At 48.7% G+C, this 17,488-nt stretch overlaps 1 protein-coding gene across 6 annotated transcripts in view; it reads right to left on the bottom strand.

Moving 5' to 3' along the window:
• Positions 1-17,488, bottom strand: part of LTBP1 (latent transforming growth factor beta binding protein 1) — a 375,509-nt gene that overhangs the window by 101,362 nt on the left and 256,659 nt on the right. For 5 of the 6 annotated variants that reach the window (XM_073338422.2, XM_073338424.2, XM_073338426.2 and 2 more), the window contains 2 exons: positions 16,235-16,360; positions 1,213-1,332 (listed from right to left, as the gene is read on the bottom strand). In XM_073338422.2, coding sequence (XP_073194523.2) covers positions 1,213-1,332; positions 16,235-16,360 — 246 coding nt within the window. The remainder of the gene's footprint in view (positions 1-1,212; positions 1,333-16,234; positions 16,361-17,488) is intronic. The other variant, XM_073338423.2, reaches the window with a different exon arrangement.

Here is a 17,488-nt window from a genome sequence, read left to right as displayed (position 1 = left end):
TAATAAAAGATTATATATGACTTCAGTAATTCAAAACAGAGATTTATTGCTTGGAGCAAGCAGTTAAGTTTGTGACTCTGGGCTGAGTAATGCAGTGATATAACATCTCTGCTTGCAATTTTAATAATCTGGCTGGCAAAATGAAAAATTTAAGTGATGTAATTCTGGGACTGCACTAGAATACTGGTATTTTGAACTGGGTTATCTCTGTAAAGCTATTTCTGTGGCGGTATAAAAATCAAGCCTAATGTTAGAAAATATGCACTCTTCCTAGACCACCGTTGAAGCTGTATATTCAACTGTACTATATATAAAAAAGGAATATATATATATAAAGGCAACCTTGTACTTCCCAAATAATAAATGGAAATCTTGTATTGTAGAAAGAGTCCCAAATCATTGCACAAAGTACAGTGTATGCATGCATATATGTACATACACCCATGGATGCATGCACGCACGCACGCACACACAAATCACTTCCCTCAGAACTGAAATGCAATCGTGCTTCAATTAATCCAGCAGGTGGTACTCTCAGCTCCTGAAGACAAGTAGCACTGTAAAATTATTACGCAACACCTCTGATTGCCCTTTGCTACCAGTTTCAGAAACAGACGTCAATGTCCTTGAAAAAAGGAAGGCAAACAACTGGGAAAAAAACAATAATAGGGAGAAATAGGGAGTGTGAAAAATCTATCATAAAACCTGACCTAAAAATAATCCTTATTGAATGGCTGTGAAACTGCTATAAGTGTGGTGAATGATTTGGTGGAAATACTAATAATTAAGAGATGTTGTCAGTGTGCTTTGTGAAGCAGTATCTGAATTTTCTTCAACAGGATGCCATTCACATCTAAGTATTATACCAATCTCAATTTTTTCCACTTGCTTACTAACCTTAACAATGGCATTCTAGCATATCACTAGTTTAAAAATCTCTTACATTTTAAAATTCTGTATTTTCATATTTCTAAAATTCCATTTTCACATCTCATGATACTTACATCCTAAATTTAATTTTCATTGCTCTATAGTGAGGAAGCCTTGTCTGTCTCCCTCTCTCTCCAAAACCAGAAATCATTTTGAAATCTTACGTACCTTCAGTTTCTAGTTCAGTAACAAAAGGAGGCCTTTTTGGGACATTTCCATTAACACCAGTCTCTCAGAACACAAATGAAACAATATTTGGGATACAAACACTGCAGAACATACCATGGCACTGTCCATTCCAGCCTCTGAATCCATCTGTGCAAGGAACGCAGTGGTAAGAGCCAGGACCATTAATGCATTGTTCATCTGGACAAATACCTTGGGTCAGGCATTCGTCAATATCTTTAAAAATAAGAAAATCTAGGTTGGAATCATAACAGGCTGTTGAAGAACAAACTAGTCTGATTATTGTAACTGCATTTATATATTAAGTTGTATATTTTGAACCAGATTCTCAGAAGGTGTATATCAGGATAGCTCTACTGAAGTCAGCAGACCAGATCCTTCTCGTCTGGTGTAAGTCAGCCTTGTTCCACTGAAGTCAAAGGAGTCCCACAGATTTATACCAGCTGTGGATCAGATCTTTTATTTATAAATTGATTAACGATACCAGAGTAATCACTTGTAGCTTCACTATTAAATTACGGAGTTGCTTATAGTGGTTCCATAGTGAAGGACATATCAAGCTTTTGGCTTTGATGGGAACTGACTACCTCTGTGTTGCTCAGTCCATTTACCATTTAAATAAACTAAAACTGGGAAATGCTCCTTGAGCTGACCTTGAATTTCTGAGGGTATTGTGAGCATTAAAAATGTTCCTGGGTGAGATATAAACCTGCAAAACCCCTTCTTTAGAGAAGTTTGGGTGAATCTCATGTTTTCAGCACCCCCAACTAACTAACTCCAGCCACTCTTAGGACCTTGTAGAGGCTTGTCTCACCAGCACTGCGGGTCTCACTGCATGCCCAGTTTCCCTAGCTAAAGTGAGATTTGTTGAGAGCATAGAGGGGGGAAATTGAGGCTCCCCTAGGCCCTTTTGTATGCAGAATTATAGGGCAGATAAGTTGTGGGAGGACTAAAAATGCAGGCAGTCTGAGCAGCAATCGAAGACATGGGTGGGTAATGGAGGGCTATTAGGTCTAAGAAGAGGGTGTGTGTGACTGGACAACCCCATGAGGCTACAGAAAAGGTTCTGGCAATGTACGGGGTAGGTGGCTGCATCAGCACAGATTCTACTCTGATGGTCTAGCTCAGTCACATCAGAGCAGGGAGCTTATGTCTAAACCTCAGAGCAATCATTGACAGGCTCTGCAGCTCCACAAATAACTCCTGTCCACATACAGAAGAACCCCATGCTACTCACAATACACACACTTTTACATACAAAAAGCTAAAGCAACAGACGCTTAAGGTTGCAAAGTCAAGCATTCCAAGTTAGGAAATGTCAAATTAAGGTTGCCTGTGCAGCCTTAATTCCATTCCCTTGTGCATATGCCTTATGCTACTAGTCTTTAATACTATTTTTTCCATAGATCTCCTGCGTCATCCAATGGACAGGATGCATTCAATCTCCCAGCTCCTAGTCCCCCCCATCTCCAGACCCCATGTCCCAATCTATTCCGCACACCATACTTCTGCCCAGCTCTTGTCCCCACTATATTCAAGACAAGCTGTTTCTTACTCTATCGTGCCCGGGCAAAAGCAGCGGGAGTACTGAAAGCACAAAGGAGACAGTCTTCCTGCTGTCCTTTCCAGTGCCCAGTGCCACAGTGGTTCCCAGGAGCCGGAAGAAGCAACTGCAGGGAAAGTACTGTTCTGCCCCTACCTTCCTGGGTTGGAACATTATCAGTGCAGATTAATCTTCAGAAAATTCAGCCTCCAAACTAACAATTCTCTACTGAACATGTGCAAATGACAATTTTTCAAAGGTTTAGAATTTGACCAAATTTAGGTAGTTTTTCATGAGAACAGCAAAAGGCACATCCCTGACACAAAGACCACCCCTTGCCAAATTTCAAGCCTTCGCTCCGAAACGTGGAGGCACGAGAGCTTCTGAATGAAATGGCTGTAAGACTTTTTTTTTTTTTCCCCCCCCACATGGGCAAAACAATATATTTCCCTCTAAATTTGTTCTCAGGAACTGCTGGACCATTTTTGTGAAAAATTTCCAAAAAACCTGAGCTTGAGGTAGATATGCAGCATGGAAAATGTCTGCCCATATAGTTAAAGTCCAGCAAAGTTATAAGAAACTGACAACAGGATCTTATCATGCGAAGTGTCAGGCAACCTTAACTATAAGCAGCACTACCTGCTCTACCTATGATGATAGGACACTTGAATTCTGAACTCCGAAATAGCAACTTGTATGTACTCTTAAAATCTGACCACTGGGTAAGTTCCAGATCTATTATATGTGTGGGTGTGTAAAGTCTGAAGTAAGGTATGGTGTTATAGTGAGTGATTTGCAAGTATTGTGTGTAGTGTGTGTGTGTGTGCAGAGGGGGGGGGGTTGTGTGGGAAGCGGAAGGGAGTTATTTGTGGAGCTGCAGAATCTGTCAGAATGGTAAATGTCATGTGTGGGTGTAATGATGTGGTGAAAATGGTTCCCTTAACATGTCATTTCCTTGGTTTGAAGGGTTAGCGTGGGAGGGTTTTTCCCTTAAGCAACCTTAACTAGTTTTCAATGTAACATTTGTTTGTAGGAACTATGTGTGTTATATAATGGGAAGCTACTGTGCAAAATCTGGGAGAATAAGAAACGTGATGCACTGGAGTGAATGTTTTTAAACAATCAGTAACAGAAAATAATGGATGGGTCAAACTAGGAGTTCTTCTTTAACAAAACCCGCAGCAGCAAATCTATTTGCTGCTATCACTGGATGCTACTGTGAATGTCTGTATGTAAAGTCTCCTACTGGAAAGTTGCTAAACACAAAGTAAAAGGAGGACAGATAGAAGAAATGATGATGGGCTTGATCTTTCAAGACGCTGAGCCAGATATGAGTATTGTGACAGGGTCGGGCCAGATGGCTATAGGAGAGTAATTTTTTTTTTTTGAAGCAGAAAATAATTTTATTTGTGTAACACTTACAAAGAATCACCAAAAAGGATAAAGCAAAACTATGCAACAAAACAAAAGCAAGCACAAGGTATAACACAGCAGCCTTCAGGAGGAAGAAGTGATCAGGCTAGCCTGGGCCCAGAGCGGGGCAGCTTCCTCGACACTCGTGGTCTTCCACCCCCTCGAGTTACCTAGTGCCACGCCCAGTGTCACCGATTATTCCTCTCCTGAGAGTGCCCGACAAGATGGGCACGGCTGCGGGGTGGCGGTTTAAGGGTGGGGGGACGACGTACACCCACGTGTGATAGGACCCCTCCTAGGTGACAGTGATGATGGTATCCACAGCGGCAACGGCTGGGGCCTCTCTCTCTTCCCCTCAATCAAAGGGTCAGACGGAGGGAACCGGATGGGGTCACCGAGCAGAGAACCTCGGACAGCACCCACCGCTCCTCGAAGGCGTCAAGGGAGTCAGTGGACGCCGCTCAGAGGAACTCCGCCTGGATACGTGAATGTACTGAGGATCAGAAAACGGCCCTACAATCGCAGGACGCTTCATTAGCCAACCTCCCCTCTCTGGTTTTATAAATGGCTGTTTTAGCTAGGGCTAGGAGGAGGTTAACCAGGGGATCTCGCGATTTTGTGGGGCCACGGATGGGGAGTGTGTAGATAAAAAGGTGAGGGGAAAAGTGTAGCCAAAAGCGTAAGAAAATATTCACGAGGAGCCGGAAAAGGGGCTGCAGCCTGGCGCACACTAAATATACGTACGCCAGAGTTTCCCTCACGTTGCAAAAAGGGCAAGTATCCGGGATGGGGGTGAACTGCGTCAAAAACACATCCGTGCTCACAGCTCCGTGAAGGAGCCGCCAAATAATGTCCCCAACGGGCCTTGGGACCAAGGTGGAATACAGGCTGGCCCACCGGGGTTGCTCACCCTCCAAAGGTGGCAGGAGGTCCCGCCACTTTGTATCAGGGTGGGACACCAGGGTGTGGGCGTGAAGGGTGTGAACGTGAGTGTGTATAGATATTTCCGTGGCGCAATTTGGAAGCTGACCGGCTGCAGTTCATGCAGCCAGCTCGCAGTGAAAGGGTGAGGGGTTTGTTGGGATCTACGGGGTAGGGGCCCAATTGAAAGGTCCGGCAGGCCTGGGGTAGAGGGAGGGTGGGCAGGGTGCGCCCTCGCGCACGGCTCGGTTGAGATAAGCCCGAGCAGCGGGCGTTAAGGCGGCCTTCACCTCCTGAAGAACACGCCGGGGGGTATGAGGTCTGGAGAGCCCCATGCACCGAGCAAGCATCAGGGGATCCAGCCAGGCTCCCCGGTCGTAGTCCAGGAGGTCTCCAACTCTCGTGACTTCTGCCAGGACCAAACTCTGGCGCACCGAGTGGGACTCCGCCGCCTGCACACGGAGCTGGGGGTTGTGTAGCAGGGGCTCCGCGAGGAGATCTGCTCCCACGGTGACCGCCACGGACCTGGTTGTTGAAAACAGTTTCCAGGTCCAAGGAGCTCCTGGTAGAAGACCGGCAGCCCAGAGAGGTCTCGCAGAAAACCTCTCGGATAGAGATAAAAGAGCTGCCAGTTGTATTGGAGCCCTTGGAAGTGGCGCAGGAAGGCGTGCGCCAGTATGCTCCACGTCGATCTACCTGCGCTATAAAGGAGCCTCTGCAGGGCCTGGAGGCGGAAGACACGGACCTGAGTGTGCAGACACTTCAGGCCCTGCCCTCCTTCCTTCAGGGGTAGATGAAGAACCCCAACAGGGTCCCAGTACATTCCTGACCAAAAGAACTCTAGAATCGACGTCTGGAGGTTGGTCAGGAAACCCGGGGCCGGGACCAGGGTGTTGAGCCGGTACCAGAGCGTGGACAGGACTAGTTGGTTAAGCACCAGTGCTCTCCCTTGGAGGGAGAGACATCAGAGTAGCCTCGTCCATTTCCGGAGCCACTCTATCACCCTGCCTTCTAAATTTTGCCAGTTCTCCAGCAGAGAAGGGTGCATGGCAGAAAGGTAAACGCCTAGGTACAGCAGTGGACCTGCGCTCCACCGGATGGTCTGAAGCACAGGTGGGATGGAGCTCACCTGACGCCAGTCCCCCACTGCCAAGCCAGAGCTCTTGACCCAGTTGACTCGGGCGGAGGAGGCTGCCAAATAGATGGCCCGGCAAGCCTCCACCCGTGCCAAGTCCCCCGGGTCCTGGACCATGAGGAGCACGACATCGGCGTATGCCGACAGGACCAGCCACAGCTCCGGCTTCTGCAGCACCAACCCTGTCAACCTCCTGCGGAGGAGACAGAGGAAGGGCTCGATTGCCAGAGCGTACAGCTGGCCCGAGAGGGGGCACCCCTGCTGTACTCCTCGCCCGAAGCTGACCGGTTCAGTCAGGGTCCAGCTGAGCCTAGCCAGACGCTCCGCGGAAGCGTACAGCACCCGGAGAAAACTCACAAACTGAGGTCCGAATCCAAATGCCTGCGAAGTGCCCAGGAGGTACCCAGGGTCCAATCTATCGAACGCCTTCTCCTGATCAAGAGACAGGAGGGCGAATGACAGACCGTCTCTATGCCCGAGTTCCAAAAGGTCTCCGACTAGAAATAGGTTGTCAAAAATGCTGCGACCCGGGACAGTATAGGTCTGGTCTGGGTGGATCACGTCCGCCATCACGGACCCTAGCCGCAGCAAGATTGCTTTCGCTACGATTTTGTAGTCCGTGCTAAGGAGCGAGACGGGACGCCAGTTTCGTAAATCGCGGCGGTCCCCCTTCTTCGGCAACAAGGCGAGCACCGCTCGCCTGCACGAAAGAGGAAGGACCCCACCCTGCAAAGACTCAGCCCAGACAGTGGCCAGGTCTGGGCCAAGGATGTCCCAGAACGCGCGGTAGAACTCCACGGTCAGCCCGTCCATGCCCGGAGATTTATTAGTGGGCATGCGATGGAGGGCTTCCAAGAACTCGGCCAGGGGGAGAGGCAGCTCTAGTCGGTCTCGGTCGCCCACGCTGACCGTGGGGAGTTCCTCCCAGAGCACCTTGCAAGCGCCAGGATCGGTCGGATCTGGGGAGAAAAGGCTTGTGTAGAAGTCATGGGCCCTCCCACACATCTCCACCGGATCCGTGAGGGGGGCGCCGTCTTCTGCTAGAAGGCAGGTGACGTGTTTCCTGGCCCCCCTCGTTTTCTCAAGGGCGTAAAAGAAATGGGAGCCGCGATCCATCTCCCGAAGGAGGCAGATGCGGGATCGAACAAAGGCCCGATGGTCCTCGAGGGCCCGGAGCTCCTCCCGCTTCTCCCAGCACGCTCCGCAAAGGAATGGGTCCTTGGGGCTGGTGGCCAGACGCCTCTCCATCTCTAAGACCTCCCGTTCCAACTGCTCTGTCGCTGCATTTCTCCTTCGGCTGGTGCCCCGAGTGTAGTCACGGCAGAAGAGCTTGGCGCACACCTTCCCTAGATCCCACCATTGTCGCGCCGAGGGAAAGGCACGCCGCTGCTCTCGCCAGGCCAGCCAAAACTCCCGGAAGGACATCACGAAGCCCTCATCCTCCAACAGGCTGTTGTTAAAATGCCAATAGTCCAGCCCTGGCCTCTCTGTGCGGAGGGAGGCTGTTATGGTGGCTAGATGATGGTCGGAAAATGGGGCCAACCAAATGTTGGAGGAGTGGGCTTGTGAAAGATGGAAACGGGATAAATAAATACGGTCCAACTGAGAGTGGTGTGACCGATGGGCCTCCACCCGGACAAAGGTGAACGTGGAATTGTCATCTGGGTGATGGTCACGCCAGACGTCCGCTTGGGAGCGATGTTCGACTATTCTTCGGAGAATGTTTGCGGCGGCCGGGCTCAGCTTGGCCCCTGAGCAGTCCTGTTCCTCGAGGGTGGTGTTAAAGTCCCCTCCCAGGACTAGGAACTCGTGAGAATCTAGGGTGCCGAGGAAGTCGGACACCCGCTGATAGAATTGCGGCCGCTTCGGGCTCGTTGTTGGGGCATAGATGTTAACGAGGTTGACCACGAGCTCCTCCATACGGACTCGGAGATGCAGCAGGTGGCCCGGCACGGCCTCAGTGACCCCTAGCACCTCGGACCGTAGGTTGGGGGAGAACAGGGTCACCACTCCAGCTTGTCAAATCGTGAAGTGGGTAAAGTAGACCCAGTCCCCCCACTCCAGCCGCCAGCTGTCCTCGGCGGTCGGATCCGTATGGGTCTCCTGCAGGAAAACCACAGAGTACCCCCCTTCCCGAAGGTAAGAGAGCACCTGGGACCTGCGGAAAGCTATCCTGCAGCCCCTGGTGTTCAAAGTTGCGATAACGAGAGGCATCATGCGGAGGGCTGGGGGAGTGGGGTTTCCTTGTTGGCAGGGGTGTTTGCGGCCCCCGGCGCGTCGCGCAACAATCCGTGACCCATCCCGTAAGTGAGTAAATCATCACGGAAGCTGCGGGCCCGCCCGTAGGCCGCAGCACCGTGCCTTCCTTTCCCTCTACCCTCCTTTATAAGGGCCCTTGTGGCCTGGAGGAGTTGATCAAAGTCTCCCCATAGCTGGAAAGCCAGCTGTACCCTGTTGCGGGAGCCACGGATGTCTTCTAAAAACTCCCGCAATGCTTTTCACAGCTCATGGGGGGGGGGTGTTGCGATTTCCCGGTTATTCCCTAGTGGGGCTCTTGGTGCAGCCTCGTGGTCCGCTGAGGCGGGCAGGCAGGGTGCGGACCACCGACAGGGTATCTGACAGGCTAAAGTTATTAGGTCCGTCTCAAGCCTTGGGGTACAAGGGGATGGTGGAGGGAAAATTGCAGCTCCTAATGGGTCGCGGCAGGACAATGCAAAGGCTGCTCCTTGCGGGGAATCCACAAAAAATGGGAAAGAAATAACCCCAGGGGCAGCAATAGCATTGCAGGAAGAGGTGGATTGGGCAGGGACAGGGGTGGGGGCGGGGTCAGTGGCGAGGCTCTGGGCTTCGGGAGGCAAGCAGCTGAGAGGTGGTGCCTCCCGAACAGATTCGAGGGTTAAGGGGATGGGGAGGGGGCTCCCAGTGATGCTAGGCGGAGGCTCTGTGGTGGATTTGGCAGCCATGGCATCAGGTGGTCGACCACCTTCTGTAGGGTGCCCGTCCAGGAAGGCGGTTAGGGGGAGGGAGCATGGGGAAAGGGGGACTGGGGTAAGGTTGCCCAGATCGAGGCCAGCCGGCAGTAGGTCATTCTCTCCCTGGGTGACCGGGGTCAAACCTAGGGCCTCGATCTCCTCATACATGGAGGAGGGGTCGTCTTCTGCCACCCCAGGGGTCTACCCTCTGGTGCCCGCTACGATGGTCGCTTCGGGGTTCGCGGGGGGTTCGGGTGATATTCGGGCAGAAGGGGCTTCCTCAGGGGTCTCAGAGGGGAGGGTCTCCCGTGGAGGAGAGATTCTACCTTCCAGTGCTATTTTGTCTTCCCCTCCCGACACCGGCGGAGGGATCTCACTCGTAGGCACAGTGGAAGGCTCAGTGTCAGTGCCTCCCTTCCTGGTCTTCCGGGGAGCCTCCGCATCGGATGGGTGCAGCGGAGCTCGAGCCTTCCGCTTGCCTCGCTTTCCCTGGACTAGGGTCCAGCCCTCCATAGCATCGTCTGGGGGCTGGTTAGCAGGGGTCGTGTTGGGGGGCAGAGGCGAGGCAGAGGGTAACGGTGAGGCAGCAGAGGGGGGGCAGATCTCCTTGGGGCGGGCCCTCTCCTATGCCTGGTAATATCTTTGCTGCATCCTCCTCCATAGGCTCTGCTGGATTGTTAACAGCAAGGGCGGGGCTCCCTCGCTCGTCTGGGCGTTGTAGGGGAGGTGTCTCTTGGGCCCGGGCAGGAGCAGCGGTTGATCGAGCAGGAGGAGAGGTGGTTTCAGGTACCGGGCGGCCAGGGGCGTCGGCAACGATGGAGCTGATGTCCTGCCGGGTCTCGGGTGCCCCTCCCCACCGGGCCAAGAAGCAGTATCTTCGGACATGGCCCGCTGATCGGCAGAGGTAGCACCGGGCCTCTCCTGTGGAGTAAAAGACCCGATAGCGGGCTCCCTGGTAGGGAACTAGGAAGGACCCCTCGAGCGCCTCTCCATCACACACTGCCGGCAGCGGTAGAAGCTGCACTTGCCAGCAGAACGAAAGGATGTGACGGAGGGTGGGGTCCTTGCAGCCCAACGGGAGAGGGCTGATGACAGAAATGGATTTCCCCAGGGTGGAGAGAGTGGGTAACAGGGCGGCATTGGGTAGAAAAGGAGGGACGGAGGTCAGGATTAGGCGGACGCCCAGGTTCTCTAGCGGTTCCAGGGGAACGAACACCCCCCCACCGCCAGGCCCTTCTCCACCGCCTCCTGGGCGGCAGCCTCCGATGCTAAGAAAAAGACGACGTTCCCGTACATTTTGGAGGCTGCCACAATAGCCGTGGGTCCTACCACCCTCACCAACGCCTGCACGTATGTCTCCACGTGGGGCGAGGTGGGCACCAGGAGGCAATGGACGCCGTGCTTCCTGGTCATGATGGGGAAGGGGCCCCGGCCGCTATTGATGGTAGTGGAGGTGGTGGGTGGGCGAGATGATGAGGCCGCAGGCGGTGGGGGGCTGCTACCGCCCGGGCCTACGCCCTGGGGGCCAGGGGAGGGACGCTCGCAGAGCTGGTGGAGGCAACAGCGGGGAGAGACGCCATGGTCAATGTCGAGGCCGCAGCGGTGGGGGCAGCACCTGCCATGGAGGGCCTGGTGGTTGTAGCAGGGCTCTTTCCCCTCTTCACATGCTGGCCTTTCTGGCCAACTGGGGGGGCTCTCCTAGAATCTGGGGGTGGGGGGGGTGTAGCAGCGGCAGTAGTCGCCCCGGTGCCTCCTGCTACCGATGCCCCAGCGGGGGCGGTGGCAGGTGTTTTGGCAGCAGTGGTGGGGGGGAGGCTTGGGGGTTGGGCAGGGGGGTACGTGGGGGAGGGGCAGCTGAGGTTACTAAAGGGGCCTCACCCCTCTCATTCCCTGCCATCGTGAGCAGGAAGAGGCGGGGAGACACCAGAAGGAGGAGGGGGGAGGGGGAAGCAGATTAACCGCTTCTCCCTGTTGGGCTGCAGGCGGGGGGAGGGGGACCAAATGGGTCGGACTGGACAGGGGAAGGAAACAGGAGTTGGGGTTAGGTAGGAGGGGCAAACTGTGGGGTGGGCAGTCTGGGGGTGGTGGTGGGGGGAACGTGGTCCCACACGTGTTTGTCCAAAGAGTCTCGTTTGGTCGGCTGTTGTGTCTGGTCCGGACGGCGAAATTCAGAGCAAGCAGCTGAATCCAAAGGCAGATGGCAAGTTGCCAGCAGGAACGGACGGCGGGGGGGCCGTGACGGTTATAGTAGTGTTGGGGGGGCACCGATGGATCGGGGGGCAGCTCTGTGCCACACCCCTGTGCCCCTACAAACGCAGTTATGACACAGTCAAACTCCCCCCACACGAGAGTACAGTTCAAAAGTTACTCAGTCTTACAGCCCCCTCTACGATGATTTGTAGCTTCCCTGGGTGATGTCTTTGTCGGCTGTCTTCTCTCCCGGGCTTTGTGGAACATTCCAAAAATGCCAAGTAGATAAGAAGAAAAAAAAATAACTTGTCGGTTAATTACAGGTCCACAGACGAACAGCAAACAGCTGGGTCTGGGGGCTTCCACTCGCCTCCTCCGGGGAGCGGGTCGGCAGTCCCCCCCCCCGGGGGGTTTCAGCTGGAGCAATAGCAGTGTCCGAGGGCAGGTGTGGGGGGGCTGGCAGGCAAGCTGGCAGCCGACCAGCACTCGAACGGCAGCAAAGAAAAACAACCAAAAAACCAAAAAACAAAACGAAGAAAAGGCGTCTGGCCCGGTTGCGGGGGGGAACTGAAGCAGGGTCAAAAAGTCAGAAAAGCCCAGGCCAGGGGGCTTTAGGAGAGAATAGAAAGCAGACAGCTGAGCAGCAAGTGAAGTAGGTCCCTTTTCCCTGGGTAAGGTAACAGGGAAGGTTCCAGAACAATCAGGAACCTTCTGGAGACAATTAAGACAGGCTGATTAGAACACCTGCAGCCAATCACGAAGCTGCTAGAATCAATTAAGGCAGGCTAATCCAGGCACCTGGGTTTTAAAAAGGAGCTCACTTCAGTTTGTGGTGGGTGTGAGGAGCTGGGAGCAAGAGGCACTAGGAGCTGAGAGTGAGAACGTGGACTGTTGGAGGACTGAGGTGTACAAGCATTATCAGACACCAGGAGGAAGGTCCTATGGTGAGGATAAAGAAGGTGTTGGGAGGAGGCCATGGGGAAGTAGCCCAGGGAGTTGTAGCTGTCACACAGCCGTTCCAGGAGGCACTCTAGACAGCTGCATTCCACAGGGCCCTGGGCTGGAACCCGGAGTAGAGGGCGGGTCTGGGTTCTCTCCAAATCCTCCCAACTCCTGGTCAGACACAGGAGAAGTCGACCTAGACTGTGGGTTCAGAAAAACGGCCAAGTTGAGGGCTGCTGTGAAGCTCCAAGGCAAGCAAATCTGCCAATAAGCACAAGACCCACCAAGGTAGAGCAGGAACTTTGTCACAGTATCTTCAACTCCCACTGAAGTCAATGAGCATTGAGGGTGCTCAATGCTTTGAACCCTAGAAGCAGTCTCAACTCCCCTTGTCTGTGATAAACTTAATCTCAAAGTGATGTATTGAAAGATAAAATAATGAAAAAATGAATCATAAGTTAAGACAATATTTTATTTTCAGAACCACGAAAGGACTCAAATAATCTTATTTTCCCCTATCTTTAGCACACAAAATAAATAATCCAACTATGATTCTCTCATCCACCCCTGCCCACAAAGAACACTTAAAAGACTATGCAAGGACAATCCCAGAGCTAGATTTTAAAAAAACGAACCCTGGCCAATGGGATTGAGGAGCCTGCGAAACAAGCTCACACTTCCAGGTTATGAACATCCCAATCCCAGTCCACATGAATTTAACTGGAATGGCCTCTCCAAGAGAAGTAACTGATTGGTATCCACTGGTAAAGACACTACAAATGAATTAACGGTCTCTCCACTCAGCTTGTGTTTGGATTGGATTTATAATCAGGTCTGAGCTTGTCTCTGAAGCACAGGGCCAAACAAAACAAACATGTTTTGCGTATGTTTCTGCTTGGACCCAATTATAAATACTGCCCTACAATCAGTATTTTCTTAAATTTCTTCGAATAAACACAGTTCCTCCTTCATTGTTTAGCCAACGTAGAACTATCATGTATACATGTACATTTTATTTTAACAATCTCAAATTACTTGATCTCACTTTGGAATCTTTTTGTTGTCAGTAAAAAATAAAACAAAAAAAGTTTTTTTTTAAATGCTACCCCTGAGCAACCCTGATTTACTAATATGCTCACTTCATAATTTCTGATGTATAATGGTGAAAATCTTCATGACCTACATTTTTAAAAGTGCATGCACAAAAGTACAATTAAGCTTGCTTGCACACAACCCCTTCACTTGTGCATCCATACTGGTTGTTGGATAGGAGTCCTTCTGAAAATCTGGACCAGTATGTCTTATGCCAGAATAAACTAGCCTAGGACAGCCTGTCCCACAGCAGGTGATGAGGATCATTTCAAACAAATATAAAAACAATGAAAAATACTTTGAACTGTCTTCTAAAGAAAACATTTTAAAGTCATTGTAAGTCACTCAAAAGAATGTGTGGTGCTGGATTGCTACCAGTTTATGGGTTACTGAAACGCAGACAAGGCAATCAGGATCCTACAGAATGCAGGGTATTTTGTGTCTGTCTGTTTAATTATTATAGAAATAGGTTAACAAATTTCTTCTATGCTGAGTAATTTAGATTAAAGTACAAATGAGGATATATTTAAAATGGAATAATTGACTGTGGTTTTAATTCACTGATTATCAAATCAATGTTGAAGAGGTTAGGAAAAAAATCCCAGAAAACACACACCAGAGAAAAATTCATGCCAAAAAGCAAAAGGTACAAATTTTTAGGTCAGATGTGCTGGGACTTCTCTCTCATTCTATGAAATGACAGTGTTTGGTGGCAGCTTTATATTCCAAACAGCAAATGTAACCCTTTGTTCAATTTTTGTTGTTACACAAATGTAAAACATTAAAGATGAGCCTTACTGTGGACAGAGTTTTTATAAACAGATTGCAAGGGAAGAGATTAAAATGAAGTGTTAGACTCCAGGCAAGCAGAAGTTCAAGTATTGCCCAAATTATCACCCATCACAGAATTGCAAAAGAAGAGCTTTACTTTTGTTGTTGTATTTATTCTTCCATAATAGGATGTGTTATTTAATATTTTCATCAAATATCCAGAAGTTAAACATAACCATGATCAAATTTGCTACATTAAAATTAGAGGGGTATCAAATATTCAGAAAGACAGACTTAAAGTTAACTGGAGAAATTAGAAACACTAGTCTGGAAACAACAGGGGAAGATTCAATACTAACATACTGCTATTTAACTTGCCAGTGGTTTGGCTTCCTTAATTTCACTGCCATACTTCTACTACTGTAGAGTCAAAACTCTGTCACATTGGCCTCTCTTTTCATTCAGCATCCACTGTTTCAACATTCACATTTATATGAGCCAATGGTATGTACACAGAAGCCTTCCCCACAGATGTGAGGTCTCAAACCTTCAACAAAATCTGAGAAGTGGGACAGGGGGAGAAACCAAAAGATGCACATAAACTTAAATTCATCATCAAGTAACCAGCACACACAATATATGCATTACCCCTATTCTTTCTTGTATGTTTGTCAGGTAGTAGAGAATTACAAAAGAAAATGTTAATGTTCAACTTAAGAAGAGGAATTTAACAAACACTGGAGAGTAATATATTGTATATTAGAAACATTATGGGACAGGCAGATCTTGCCTTCAGTTGCACTGGTGTAAATCCAGAAAAACTACTCCCAGATCCTCAAACGTACTTAGGTGCCTAACTCCTGTTGACTTCAGTAGGAATTAGGCACTTAAATACTTTTGAGGACCTGGTCCTCTGTGTTTCTTGGAGTTCTCTGTATTACACTCTATCAGGGTGATCTGCCCCTTTGAGAGCCAGGATGCAGCCAGCCCTGTTCTGGAAAGAAGCAGTATCAGGTGATTGGGTCTGTTGATTACCAGCTTGGTGATACAGATGTGGGCCCCACTTCCATGAGGGAGCCTGGGTCCAGGAGCGTGATGGGAGAATACTCTCCTGTACTGCAGAAGAGGACTGTGAGGGAATAAGAGGCCCTGCAAACTGCTCTTACCCTCTGCCTCCACAGCTGGCTGAAGGTTCTGACCACCAAATTGCAGGAGACTAGAGGGCAGGGGTACAGTCTCATGTTGAGAACAGAACTATTACTTTATGTTGTCAGGCCACATTTCCTTTTTTGTGTTGGACAAAAAACAGAGCCCTGAGGCAAGGGCTATGAGTTGATCTGGATGTGGCTAGTTATTTTTCCCAGGCTGGTGATCAAATCTACCACCCTATACATACTCTGTTGGAAGATGACCAGAGAAGGTCAGATCCACAGCTATGTGGAGTCACCTGCAATTTTCCTATGCAAAGAGAAGAGAGAAGAGGACACAAGGGCTGTGCATGCAACTGAAGCCTCAGAGAGAAGTGGAGGGAAGAGTGATCAAGGCAACATATAAATGTTACATGAATAGTGTATTCACACTGTAGTGCTTACAGATGGCAAGAACGGACAGTTGGGTAATTCTACGGAAAACTGTGGAAAAGCAGATTGTCCTACCAAATTTGGGACAGTTGTGAGGTAAGGAGTTGTTTTGTAATTTTTTTTAAATATCTCACTCTGCAGCCAATCAGTTGAGGGGAAAATAAAAAAAATGATCAGGGAGACTCTTGATTTCATATCTGCAAAAAGCAATAACTTTTAAAATAAATAATTCTCAACACTCAATGTGGTTAACCATGTCCCTCTGTAGCTATACACATAAAAACACCTTGGGGTAGGGTTTGGGGTTTTTTGCCCTCTTCCTAACAAATATGTAATGAAGAAAACATTATATTGATCTCTTAGGCCCCATCCTCAAAGGTATTTAGGTGCAAAACTGACATTGATTTTGAGGATCTGGGCTTTAGGGCCTGATTCAATGCTTATTGAGTGCAAAGGGAGTATTTTCAATGACTTCAATTAACTTTGGCTCAGGCTCTTAATGATTAGTTTTAAAATTATTATTCTCATCATCATTTTAATAAAGAAGAGCAGTGGTTACCAATGCATTCTGTTCCTTCTTCATTGGCCATGAATCCTGTTTGGCAAATGCACAGGAAACTCCCTTCTGTATTTTCACAGTGCCCAAGGGAGCACAGATGGGGAGTCTGAGCACACTCATTGATATCTGTTTAAGAAATAAAAATATAAGGATATTGAAAAATGGAACATAATTGGGCATGAGTCTTTTCCCGACCCCACCCAACAAATACGTGCATTTGAAAAGATAGGGCTTGTAATGAGTTTAACTGTCTGAAAGCCTATAACACTTTGTTCTCTTAAACAGCCTCAAGAAGGGTATATCAAATCGTTGTAGATGGGAAAATCAGGCTTACTGGCTTAAGCTCTAGGAGTACCGCAATTACGTAAAGACTAAACAGTGGACACGATTCAAATCTCCATTTGCAAGTAATTAATGCTACAACAGTATTTGTGGTACTCCCCATATTAAGCATTGGCATTGCTATACAATTATAAGAATTTTAAATCTTCATTATTCTAGGTGTATTTGTATAAAATGTATTTAAATAAATAGTGTATTCGCACCAGTCAGGAGAGGTATTATTTTTGAGTAGTTATTGACTTTCTGATAACGTAAAAATGAGTAACAGAACATTTGAAAATATAATACAATCAAATGTAAAAATTACTGTGTTCATTCAGTATTACAGTTGACATTTTGTTTACACAGAAGTCAGGAACTTGATTCCTGATTCAGTTGTGACTGATCATCTGCTGTAATTCACAAGCAGCCTTTTGTATTCTTGTATATAGTGTTAACTTTAATGCCTTAATATAGGTAAAATATGGTAATATAAGTAACATATGGCTTAACTATAGTTGCTGTGGGCACCATAAGTCTGAACTTCTGGTTCCTGGACATGTAAAATCTCACCAATAAAACTGCATTAATAGAATGTTTGCATATATAACTTTATTTATTATTTTCAAAGAAAAAATGCAGAGAAAGGACTGATTCATCCTTCAAATACGTAAAGTATACTTGGTCCTGCCTCAGCGTGGTGAGATGGATTACATCAGTGGTTCTCAACGCAGGGTACGCAGAGGTCTTCCAGTGGGTACATTAACTCATCTAGATATTTGCTTAGTTTTACAACAGACTACATAAAAAACACTAGCGAAGTCAGTACAAGCTAAAATTTCAAACTGGCAATGACTTGTTTATACTGCTCTATATACTATACACTGAAATGTAAGCAGAATATTTATATTCCAATTGATTTATTTTATTATA

The sequence above is a fragment of the Lepidochelys kempii genome, chromosome 3, assembly GCF_965140285.1.
Source record: "Lepidochelys kempii isolate rLepKem1 chromosome 3, rLepKem1.hap1, whole genome shotgun sequence".
In the NCBI taxonomy this organism is placed as follows: domain Eukaryota; kingdom Metazoa; phylum Chordata; order Testudines; family Cheloniidae; genus Lepidochelys; species Lepidochelys kempii.
This window is presented reverse-complemented; position numbering and strand designations above follow the sequence as displayed.